The 13,054-nt window shown below is 40.0% G+C and overlaps 1 protein-coding gene across 2 annotated transcripts in view; it reads left to right on the top strand.

Moving 5' to 3' along the window:
- The window catches only part of RSBN1L (round spermatid basic protein 1 like), a 71,756-nt gene that overhangs the window by 35,134 nt on the left and 23,568 nt on the right, over positions 1-13,054 (top strand). For both annotated transcript variants that reach the window (XM_060196345.1, XM_060196344.1), the window contains one exon: positions 3,373-4,013. In XM_060196345.1, coding sequence (XP_060052328.1) covers positions 3,373-4,013 — 641 coding nt within the window. The remainder of the gene's footprint in view (positions 1-3,372; positions 4,014-13,054) is intronic.

The raw sequence follows: 13,054 nt of genomic DNA, 5'->3' as shown, positions 1-13,054 counted from the left end.
GGAGAGAGGAGGGGAAGACAAAGAAGGGGAGAGAAAGAGAGACACCTGCTGACCTACTCACCTGTGAATCGACTCCCCTGCTGGTGTTGAGCAGGGGGCTTGAACTGGGATCCTTACGCAGGTCTTGTGCTTTGTGCCAGGTGCGCTTAACCTGGTATGCTATTGCCCAAATCCCCAGAAACAGAATTTAACGGAGAAGAATGCTAAGGTACTAAAGGGAAGGCATAGGGCAGATAATTTTTTTAAATATTTTATTTTATTTATTTATTCCCTTTTGTTGCCCTTGTTTTATTGTTGTAGTTATTATTGTTATTGTCGTCGTTGCTGGATAGGACAGAGAGAAATGGAGAGAGGAGGGGAAGACAGAGAGGAGGAGAGAAAGATAGACACCTGCAGACCTGCTTCACCGCCTGTGAAGCGACTCCCCTGCAGGTGGGGAGCCGGGGTTCGAACCGGGATCCTTATGCCGGTCCTTGTGCTTTGCGCCACCTGCGCTTAACCCGCTGCGCTACAGCCCAACTCCCAGATAATTTTTTAAAAAATATTTATTTATTAATGAGAAAGATACCAGGACAAAGAGAAAGAACCAGATATCACTGTGGTACATGTGCTGCCAGGGAATGAACTTGGGAATAAATAAATATTAAAAAAACTTTTTAAATTCTGTCTCTAGCCCAAAGTTTTACTTTACACAAAATTTCAAATATACATATATTAATATTCTCTTAAAAATTATTCTTCTTCCCAATGAGGCCTGGAAATCTAGTTCATTCTGATTATTTTTTAATATCCTATTGATTTTATTTAACAGGACAGAGAGAATTGAAAAGAGAGGCAGACAGATAGAAAGAGAGACACAGACACGTGCAGCACTGCTTGCTTTCCTCCTGCACATGGAGGCTGGGGTTTTTAACCCAGATCCTTGCACATAGTAATGTGTGCACTCAACCAGATGCCCCACCAGGAGGGCTCCATCTGGATTATTATTTTTTTTACTTCCTTCCCACTAATGATTTAATTTGTTGGGGGTGGCACCAGCCAACCCCAGAGATGGTTTTTTTTTAAAAAAAACATTTTACTCTTTATTTTTAATGAATGATATAGAGACAAGGGTAGATTATGGTGGTTCTGGGGATTGAATTTGGAATCTCAGAGCCTCAGGCGTGGAAGACATTTTTCCCCAGCCTCTGAAGATGATTCTGTATGAAAAATTTTATATTCAAAAGAGGAGAGATAACTATATATTTTTTTAATATTTATTCCCTTTTGTTGCCCTTTTTTTATTATTGTAGTTACTGTTGTTATTGATGTCGTCGTTGTTGGATAGGACAGAGAGAAATGAGAGAGGAGAGGAAGACAGAGGGGGAGAGAAAGATAGACACCTGCACACCTGTTTCACCGCCTGTGAAGGGACTCCCCTGCAGGTGGGGAGCAGGGGGCTTGAACCAGAATCTATACGCCGTTTCTTGTGCCTCGCGCCACCTGCGCTTAGTCTGCTGTGCTACTACCCAACTCCCGAGAGATAACTATTAACCAGGAATTTTTTGGAATTGGAGGGAGACACTTGTTTTTTAATCAGTCAATCAATCAATCAATCAGTTAATTTATTGGATAGAGATAGAAATCAAGAGGAATGGAGGAGACAGAGAAGGGGAGACATCAAAAGACACCTTTATGGCATATTGCACCAAAGTAAAAGACTCTGGGTGGGTGGGGGGGCCGAGTACTGGCCCTGGAAAAGGATGACAGAGGACCTAGATGGGGGTTGTATTGTTTGTTATGTGGAAAACTGAGAAGTGTGATGCATGTACAAACTGTTGTATTTACTGTTAACTGTAAAATATTAATTCCCCAATAAAGAAATAAAAAAAAAGACACCTGTAACACTATGTGACCACTGGGGAAGTGTTCCCCAACTACAGGTGGGGACCAGTGGTTGAACTGGGATCACTGAACATAGGAACCTGTGATCAACTGAGTGCACCACTGCCAAGCCCTGGGACTTACTTTTTTGAGAGAATGTCCAACACTCCCTTGAGATAGAAACAACAGGTATGTGACGATGGAAAAATGTAGGTAGAACATGTTTAGATTTAATTTGTGACCGATTTTCTGTAAATATGAGAGAACAGGTGGGGAGCAGTGGATGTTTTCTCTACTGTTAAACTGTAGTGACTTTTCAAATAGTACCTTGGGAAGCAAATTTTTTACAAGGGCATTTACTTTTTTGTTTGTTTGTTTGTTTTACTTATTATATAGAGATACCAGTACTTTGATCGTGTTAAGGTTTTGTATGCACACTTCAGTTTTTTAAAAAATATTTATTCCCTTTTGTTGTCCTTGTTGTTTTATTGTTGTAGTTATTGTTGTTATTGATGTCATTGTTGTTGGATAGGACAGAGAGAAATGGAGAGAGGAGGGGAAGACAGAGAGGGGAGAGAAAGATAGACACTTGCAGACCTGCTTCACCGCTTGTAAGTGACTCCCCTACAGGTGGGGAGCCAGGGGCTCTAAACGGAATTCTTCCTGTGGTCCTTGCACTTTGCGCCACTTATGCTTAACTCGCTGCACTAACTGCCCGACTCCCTACACTTCAATTCTATAGGTATATAAACTTACATAGACTAGTTTGTTGGATTTCTAAATTTCTGAGCCTAGGACTAGCTGACATGGCCTTTACTGAAGCTCATTATTGTCTTGTAATGCCTCATGCCTTTTTCTTTTACCTTTTGTTCATCTCTTTGCTAATAAGCAAGTATCATTTGAAATTAGGACATGAAAATGATATAAATTTTATTACCTGTTTTGTGGTTCCTTATTGGGTCTTGACTCGAATGTGAGTTGATCTAAAATGGTTAAATATAAATATAAGCATAGTTTACTAAGAAGGATATAGAATTATTAAAAGTTGCTATTGTTTATATACTAGTATTTCTCCTTACGGTGTATAAATATTCATAACTAGATATAATATTTAAGAAATTAGATAAACTATGGATGATGCACGTGTGTGCATGTGTCAGTCGAAACAAATTGAGGACCTTTGTTCAATTTCTAACTTTTGTTTTCTATATTTAAAATGTGAAAATTAGCTTTCTAATTTCATTCATTTCATTTCAATGAACATGGATTATTATCTGCTATATCAAAATGGTGCTATGTACCATTGATGGACAGTCCCAATCCCGTCACCCATATGTGTGTGTGTAGAGGAAAAGATTGATTAAATTATGTTTATCAGCACTTTAGAATCAGCCCTAAATATGAATCTAATTCCAAGTAGACTTGTTTATTACAAAGCAATTCTTAAAGCGTTTTAACTTTTTTTAGTTAACTAAAGTATGGAGTTTCAAAAAACTTTTTTTCCAACAGGTGGGAAAGATAAACCAAAACCAAATGTAGAAGACTTACAAATTAAAAAGGTAAAGAAGAAAAAGAAAAAGAAACACAAAGAGAATGAAAAAAGGAAGCGTCCAAAAATGTATAGCAAATCTATTCAAACCATCTGCTCAGGATTGCTGTCTGATGTTGAAGATCAAGAAGCCAAAGGCATTCTAAATGATGATATAAAGGATTATATTGGGAAGAATTTGGATACCAAGAACTGTGATTCCAAAGTTCCAGAGAACAGTGAATTTCCATTTGTGTCACTGAAGGAGCCACGGGTTCAGAATAACCTCAGAAGATTAGACACTTTGGAATTCAAACGACTCATTCATATTGAGCACCAGCCTAATGGAGGTGCATCAGTTATCCACGCCTACAGTAACGAACTCTCCCACCTGTCTCCTATGGAGATGGAGAGATTTGCAGAAGAGTTTGTGGGTCTGGTGTTCAGTGAAAACGAAGACTCTGCAGCTTTTTATGTAATGGGTATTGTTCATGGGGCAGCTACTTATTTACCTGACTTCTTAGACTACTTTTCATTTAATTTTCCCAATTCACCAGTCAAAATGGAGATATTGGGAAAGAAGGATATAGAGACAACAACTATGTCCAATTTTCATGCTCAGGTAAGAGAATTTTAGCTTTAAAATATATCTTAATTATTAGAAATTTATGTGCTTTCTCATTTTACTATAGGTTTGAAATTTTTTTAAAAAAGACTATGAGGCGTTTAGGTAGTATTAAGAACAGTTTTTTCCCCTCCGAATTGGAAAGTTAATGGTTTACAGTACAGTTGTTGGTGCATGGGTATGGTTTCCCATCTCTCCATGATAGGTGTTTATAAAACCCTGTCACCCCCAGCTTAGGCCCTTCTCTATCATCATACACCAGCACTTTAAAGCCCCTCCTTCCCATACGCCTCTTCCCCAGAATCCTTTGCCTTGGTGCAATACACCCAAACTGTCCAAGTTTAAGTTTGTGTTTCCCCTTTCTGTTCTTGTATCTTAAGTTCTGCTTATGAATGAGATCATTCTATATTCATCTTTCTCTAGCACCAGCTACATATTTAACTATGATACTAAATTATGTAATATATTGATAACCTTTAAAATAAGACAGTGTAAAACTATTGCTATGATGTTAACTACTTATGAATGGAGAAGATAGGAAACTAAAACACATGAACTTGCAAAAACAAAAGTGACCAAATTAAAAAAAATTTTTTTTTGAAAAAATCTTTATTTACTGGATAGAGACAGCCAGAAATCAAGAGGGAAGGAGGTGATAGAAAGGGAGAGAGACAGAGAGACACCTGCAGCACTGCTTTCACCACTAGTAAAGCTTCCCCCTGCAGGAGGGGACCGGGGGCTGAAACCTGGGTCTTTGAGCACTGTGATACATGCGCTCAACCAGGCGTGACACCACCCAGCCTCCAACCAAATTATTTCTAAGATCATCTGAGAATTATGGCAATTATTATTGAGGGTGAGTATCTCAGTACTTTGTTGATAGGTACAGTGTGGAGCTATGCTCATGTCATTTTATAATCGGGTAGACCATTATATATTGGGAAGACTGTTATGAAATTACTAACAAAAAAATAGAAAAAAACAACTTTGTCTGGCTGGGGAAGATAGCAAAATGGGTATGCAGAAGACTCAGTCTGAGGCTCTGGGGTCCCAAGTTCAAACTTCTGATATACCATAAGCCAGAGTTGAGCAGTGCTCTGAGGGAAAAAACAATTTTTTTTCTTGATGTGAACATCGGAGTTGCTGACAGTTTCTATAGTTGTTTTGTTTTTTTGGTCAAAAAATAGTTAATAAAGTAATTATAAACTTTGGAGATTATTTTGGCAAGGGTTTATCTTGGAACTAATGAAATAAAACTAATTTAATATATCATCTCCTACCAATAGTTTCATTACTTGAATATCACCTAAAATTTTCTTCTTGCTGGGGGTTGGGCGGTAGCACAGTGGGTTAAGCGCAAGTGGCCCAAAGCGCAAGGACCCGGCGCAAGCATCCTGGTTTGAGCCCCTGGCTCCTCACTTGCAGTGGGGTGGCTTTACAAGCTGTGAAGCAGGTATGCAAGTGTCTATCATTTCTCCCCCTCTCTGTCTTCTCTCCTCACTCGATTTCTCTCTGTCCTATCCAACAATAATGACAGCAATAACAACAATAATAATAATAACCACAACAACGGTAAGCAACAAGGACAACAAAAGGAAAAAATAGCCTCCAGGAGCAGTGGATTCATAGTGCAGGCACCGAGCTCCAGTAATAACCCTGGAGGCCAAAAAAAAAATTTTTTTTTTCTTCTTCTTGCATTATGAGTTAATGCTTAAAAATGCTTAGCACTGAGGGTGTCAGGCGGTAGCACAGTGGGTTAAGTGCACATGGCGGTGCTCTGGAATGCAAGGACAGGCGCAAGGATCTCAGTTGGAGCCCTCGGCTTCACACCTGTAGGGGAGTCGCTTCACAGGTGGTGAAGCAGGTCTGCAGGTGTCTTTCTCTCCCCCTCTGTCTTCCCCTCTTCTCTTCATTTCTGTCTGTCCTATCCAACAACAATGACATCAATGACAATAATAATAATAATCACAAAACAATAAAACAAGGGCAACAAAAGGGAAAAAAAATAGCCTCCAGAAGCAGTGGATTTGTGGTGCAGGCACCAAGCCCCAGCAATAACCCTGAAGGCAAAATAAATAAATAAATAAATAAGTAAACAAATAAAATTAAAATAATTAAAAATATGCTTAGCACTGAGTCAGTTCACCACAAGGTGCTGAATAAGTGTTGACTATTATATATATATAATATAGTCAGTTGATTGTATGATTGAAAAAACTAGCATGTGTTGAGTAATTTCCATATTGTACCTTTCTTTAGAGTATGCATTATTACGGAAAGCAAAATTGAACCCACTAGCTCTTGAAAATGAATATGATTTTATCTGAAAGACTAGTGCTGCTGTCCAGGACTACATGGACTTGGAGCTCTTGATTTATTTCTTTGCCAAGTAATTGAATTCCTAAATTTCTCTGATTCAGGGTTAACAAATCTGTGTTTTCTTCTATGTTATGGCATCAGATCTATCAATAATATCCAAGTCTTAAGTCTATTTTGAGCCTTAAACACATATATTGGTGAAGATCCAGTTCCACCTTTCCCTCCCCTCTCTTTTTCTTTCCTTCCTTCCCTTCCTTCCTTCCCTCCTTCCTTTTATTAAACATTAATATTTATTTTCCCTTTTGTTGCCCTTGTTTTTTTTATTGTTGTTGTAGTTATTATTATTATTATTGTTGTTGTTGTTAGATAGGACAGAGAGAAATGGAGAGAGGAGGGGGAGAGAAAGATACCTGCAGACCTGCTTCACTGCCTGTGAAGCGACTCCCCTGCAGGTGGGGAGCCAGGTGCTCGAACCGGGATTCTTACGCCAGTCCTTGTGCTTCTCGCCACATGCACATAACCCGCTGTGCTACTGCCCGACTCCCCCTTCCTTCCTGTTATTTATTTTTTTCTTTCCTGCTTTGGAAATCAAAGTAATACTGACCTCATAGAATGTGTTTTGGAGCATTTTGGCTTTTCCATAGTGACTCTCTTCTTTCCCTCCCTCCCTCCCTTCCTTCCTTCCTTCCTCATTATTATTATTATTTTCTTTTATCAGATCACTGCTAAACTCTGGCTTCTGGTAGTACTGAGGTTTGAACCTAGAATCTTTGGTGCCTCAGGAATGAAGGTTTCTCTGCTTAGCCACTAAGCTATTTGCCCAGCTTGTGATTCTCTTGTTTGTTTTCGCTTTGAGTATTATTGATCCATATTTTTGTTTTGTTGTTACCAAGAGGGTTGTAACCAACTTAATGTGTCTAAAATATGTCCTTTTGAATCTTCATTTATTCTGCTTCTGTCCATATTTTCCTCTTTTATGTTTTCTTTTAAAAATTTAATTATTTTTAATTTAATATATTGACATTGAGAGGTAAGGGGAGGTAGAGAAGGAGAAAGAGAGAGACTCCTGCATTGCAGCTCTGTTTCACCACTCATGACGCTTTCCTCCTGCATGTGGGGGGCTAGAGTCTTGAACTCCCATCTTTGCACATAGTAATGTGTGTGTCAGCTGGGTGTGCCACCGCCCATCCCCTTTCATGCTTTACTCACCTCTGGTTCTTTATGAGCTTACTTGCAGCTTAGTGTTCATGTTTCTTCTTGTCTTTCTAGCAGTAAGTGTCTGGTGGTGCCAAACTCCTTTAGACTCTTGTGTCTGAGAAGGCCTTTTATTTCTCCATCATATTAAGTGACAACTAAATTTTTTTTCTTCTATTTTTGGGGGGAGGGAGGGAGCAGCAGGAGGAGGAGGGACAACTAGAGAAACACTGGTATATTCAATGCCAGGGAATTGAATTTTGGACCTTATGCCGGAAGGCACAACACTTCATCACTACCTCCTGGAACTCAGGGAAGTCTTCTTGACTTGACAGTTTTTGGCACTTAGCACTCTGAATATATCCTTCTCCTCTCACCTGTCCCTCAGGGTTACTGTTGAGCAGACTGATGAAAACTTGGTAGTATTGTATAAATACATATAAATATGTTCCTTTTTTCTTTTCCATAGCAACCTATAATATTTTTCTTTGCCCTTTTGATTTTTTTTTGGTCTTCAGGGTTATGGCTGGGGCTTGGTGCCAGCACTACGAGTCCACTGCTCCTTTGGCCATTCTCCTCCTCCCCCTCCTCCCCCTCCTCCCCCTCCTCCCCCTCCTCCCCCTCCTCCCCCTCCTCCCCCTCCTCCCTTTGGATAAGACAGAGAGAAATAGAGAGGGGATGAGAAAGATAGATACCTGCAAACCTCTTTCATCACTTGTGAAGCAACCCCCCTGCAGGTGGGGATCTAGGGGTTTGAACCGGGATCCTTATGCTTCGTACTATGTGCACTTAACCTGGTGCACCAGTGCCTGACCCCCTTTTTGTTCCTTTTTCTTTTCCTTTTTTTTTTGGAAAAAAAAATTAATGAGAAAGATAGGAGAGAAAGAACCAGACATCACTTTGGTACATACGCTCCTGTGGTTTGAAGTTGGGACCTCATGTTTGAGAGTCTAAGACATTATCCACTATACCAACTCCCGGATCACTGTCTGCTGCTTCTTTAGTATCTATACTTTCTGAACGTGAATTTTTTTTTTCCAGCTTTTATTGTATTTTTTTGTTGTTGTTGTTAATGGAGAGAAGTTAAGAATGAAGAGGAAACAGGGAGAGAGACACCTGCAGCACAGCTTCACTACTTAAAGCCTATCCCCTGCAGGTGGGAATGAGAGGCTTGAACCTGGGTGCTTGCACATGGTGCTGCCTGGTACCTTCAGCTGTTAATATATTTTAAAGATGGTCTCTGCTAATATCTCTATTTTTTTCTCCTTCTATTATTGCTACCACCTTTACATTTACTTGTCTAATCATCTGATATTTGTCATTTTTCTTAGGATTTGTTTCTCCTTCCTTTTCCACAAGGAAAGATCATTTTGTCTTCTGATATTTATAGTTTCTACCCCGTGAGACTGAGTGTAGTTAAAGTTTCCAAGCTAGCATAAATTTCATTCAATAGACTCTCCACACTCAACATCCACGAATTTCAACCACATTTAGATGGACACTGAGTCATTTGCTTCAATATTACTTAGAAATTTTACCCACTTTTGTTTTGTCTTTTTGCCTTTAGGGTTATCGCTGGGGCTCGATGCCAGCACTATGAATCCACTGCTCCTGGAGGCTATTTTTTCCCTTTTGTTGTCCTTGTTGCTTATTGTTGTTGTGGTTATTATTATTGTTGTTATTGCTGTCATTGTTGAATAGGACAGAGAGAAATCGAAAGAGAAGGGGAAGACAGAAGGGAGAGAGAGAAAGATAGACACCTGCAGACTTGCTTCACTGCTTATGAAGCGAAACCCCTGCAGGTGGGAAGCCGGGGGCTCCAAGCGGGATCCTTAGGCAGGTCATTGCGCTTTGCGCCATGTGTGCTTAACCCGCTGCGCTACTGCCAGGTCCCCCTACTTAGCCTTTAAACATAAATTTTGTAAGATCCAAACATTATAGTTTTCTGAGTAGTAATTGTATATATAACTTCTTTCTAGTTTAATAATTAGTAGCACTTTGGTTTTTGTTTGAGACTTGTAGTAAGAGTTGTGAGTATACAAACCGGAGTTCTAGGGGGCTGGGAGATAGCTCACCCCATAGAACACATACTATACTTATACTGTATGTGAACTTGGGTTCAGACCTCTGGCACCACATGGGGGCACTATATGCAGCACCAGGGGAACGTTCATGAAAGGTGAAATGGCACTCTGGTGTTTCTCCTCTTTGTTTCTCTCTATCTGAATCGAAAGGGGAAAAAGGAGCCCCATCAGAAGTAGCAGAATCATCCATGTGCAAATCCTTTAAAATTTTTTTTATATATTTTCCCTTTCGTTGCCCTTGTTTTTTATTGTTGTAGTTATTATTGTTGTTGTTATTGATGTCATCGTTGTTAGATAGGACAGAGAGAAATGGAGAGAGGAGGGGAAGACAGAGAGGGGGAGAGAAAGACAGACACCTGCAGACCTGCTTCACCGCTTGTGGGGAGCCGGGGGCTCCAACCGGGATCCTTACACAGGTCCTTGTGCTTTGCGCCACCTGGGCTTAACCCGCTGCGCTACTGTCCAACTCCCATGCAAGTCCTTAAGGTTCCAACACTACAAGACAACAAAAGAGGAACATCTATTTCTTTTTTCTTTTTCTTTTCCTACTCCAGGGTTATTGCTGGGCTCGGTGCCTGCACCATGAATCCACCGCTCCTGGAGGCCTTTCCCCCCCCCCCCTTTTGTTGCCATTATTGTAGCTTCGTTGTGGTTATTATTATTGCCCTTGTTGACGCGGAACATCTATTTCTTACCCATCCTTCCCCCCCCTTTTTTAAAAAAAAATTTTAAGTTATATTTATTTTCCTTTTTGTTGCCCTTGTTTTTATTGTTGTTGTTGATGTCGTTGTTGGATAGGACAGAGAGAAATCAAGAGAGGAGGGGAAGACAGAGGGGAAGAGAAAGATGGACATCTGTAGACCTGCTTCACCGCCTGTGAAGTGACTCCCCTGCAGGTGGGGAGCTGGGGACTCAAACTGGGATCCTTACTCCGGTCCTTGCGCTTTGCACCACGTGCGCTTAACCCGCTGCTCTACCGCCCGACTCCTTCTTACCTATCTTTTTCCTACCTTGAAATCTAAGTCTTGTTTATTATTTTATCCAGGTACCAAGGTATTTATATCAAATGACTTAGTCAAGGTCTGATTTGACCTGCTTGTTTTGCCTTTGTTTAGAATGAGGAGAAAAACTCAGCATTTGTTGAGTTCATACTGGGTTCATTCACTGTGCAAGGCAAAGGATCCCGGTTGGAGCCCCCGACTCCCGACCTGCAGGGGGCGTCGCTCCATAGACGGTGAAGCAGGTCTGGAGGTGTCTATCTTTCTCTCCCCCTCTGTCTTCCCCTCCTCTCTCCATTTCTCTGTCCTCTCCAACAACAATAACTACAATAATAATAACCACAGCAACGATAAAAAAACAAGGGCAACAAAAGGGGAAAAAATGGCCTCCAGGAGCAGTGGATTCGTGGTGCAGGAACCAAGCCCCAGCAATAACCCTGGAGGCCATAAAAAAAAAAAAAGATTTAATGTGTCATCTTTGAACTGGTACTTGCTTTTGTACTAAAATTTCAGTTGACCAATTAAATGCTGGTTACATTCCCTTGGACGCAAAAATTAATGTTATTCTGGTAGGTACCAAATGCTCTGTCACTAAGACAGGCCCTCTTTCCCAAGTTCTTGTATTGCTGTAAAAATGAATAGTCACAGTCTCGTTTTAATTTTAGCTGAGATTATTTAGCTATTTTAAAACGAAATGTTGATTAAATATCTATTTGATTGGAAAGAGTATGCCAGATATGATGGGGGAACAGCTCCCCCTTGTGGTACACTTACTTATATAGGCTGTTATTTTTGTATTGGGTGTTCTGATTGCCTCAGTAAAAATGAGTTGGCCTTTCTTCTCCCTCATCTTGCCAAAACCCGTAAGAAGTGAACCAACAGTCTCTTATGCTTTTCCCCCCACAAGTGTTTACCCTAATAGCTATTCTATTTTTTTCTCCAAATTAATGCTGATACTAGCTAGAAACATCTACACAATACATATTCATTACAGATCATTTTTAAAAGTATTGTATGGGGAGTCAGGCTGTAGCACAGCGGGTTAAGCACAGGTGGTGCAAAGTGCAAGGACCGGCTTAAGGATCCTGGTTCTAGACCCCGGCTCCCCACCTGCAGGGGAGTCGCTTCACATGCAGTGAAGCAGGTCTGCAGGTCTTTCTCTCCCCTTCTCTGTCTTCCCTTCCTCTCTCCATTTCTCTCTGTCCTATCCAACAACAATGGCATCAATAACAACAACAATAAAACAACAAGGGCAACAAAAGGGAATAAATAAAAATAAAAAATAAGTTTAAAAAAAGTATTGTATGAAACTTTAAATATCTTGGAATGTTCATAGGTAAACTAAAATAACTACAAGGAAAAAAAAAATCAAAGTCAAAATAGTATAACACTAGGCTGAATAAGCTGTGTCTGTCTCAGAAACTTTAATTGCCAGTGTTGTGTGACAAACTTCCCAAACAGGTAGAGTTTTCAAATTCTGTGGAATTCTCTTTTCAGAAGCTGACACCAGACAACATATTTTGGGAAATAAATAGTTTCAAATGAATCATTCTTCTATATATTTTCCACCTTTGCTTTGCTCAGTTTGGGCTTATGGTGGTGCCAGGGATTGAACCTGGGAGCTTCAGGCATGAAAATCTTTTGCATTACCATTGTGCTATCTCCCCAGCTGACCTGCTTCATGTTTTTTTAAATTGCTCATTATTGTATGTCTTTTTTTTCCAGAAATTTTAATAATCCAAATAAAATAGCTTTACTTTATTAGTGTGAAGGAGAAAATGCGCCAGTGTGTGAATACACATGCCCGAGTATCACTCTAGCACATGTGATGCCAGGTTCAATGTCAGAACTTCAAGCATGAAGGTGGAGTGCTTTAATTCATTGCCTTTGTACTACCTCCCAGTCTGCATCTCCTTTTTTTTTTTAAAGATTACATATGAATAATGAACTTTTTTTTGTTTTAACCAGTTCATTCCGATTAAATAAAACTATCTTAATTTTGTTGACAGAGTACAAGAAGTTGTTTTTTTTTTTTTGCTCCTCTTTTACCCATTATCATTATTTTTTACTTATTATTTTTTTACCAGAGCACTGCTGAACTCAGGCTTATGGTGGCACTAAGGATTGAACCCAGAACCTTTGGACCCTGAGGGATAAGAGTCTCTTTCCATAACCATTATGCTATCTCCTCAGCTCCCTTTGCTTCTCTTTTAAAAATATTTATTTATTGAATAGCAACAGAAACTGAGATATCGAGGGAGAGATGCAGAGAGACACCTGCAGCACAGATTCACCACTTTCAAAGCTTTCCCTGTAGGTGGGGACTGGGAGCTTGAACCATAGTCCTTGCACATTGCAACATTTGCACTTAACCAGCTGACCACGCAGCCCCCTTCTCTTTCCTTTCCTAACACTTTTGAAGTATACATGAGGGGAAAAGTGA

Source organism: Erinaceus europaeus, chromosome 8 (assembly GCF_950295315.1).
Source record: "Erinaceus europaeus chromosome 8, mEriEur2.1, whole genome shotgun sequence".
Classification (NCBI taxonomy): Eukaryota; Metazoa; Chordata; class Mammalia; order Eulipotyphla; family Erinaceidae; genus Erinaceus; species Erinaceus europaeus.
Note: the sequence above shows the minus strand (reverse complement) of the source record. Positions and strands in the feature narration are given on the sequence as shown.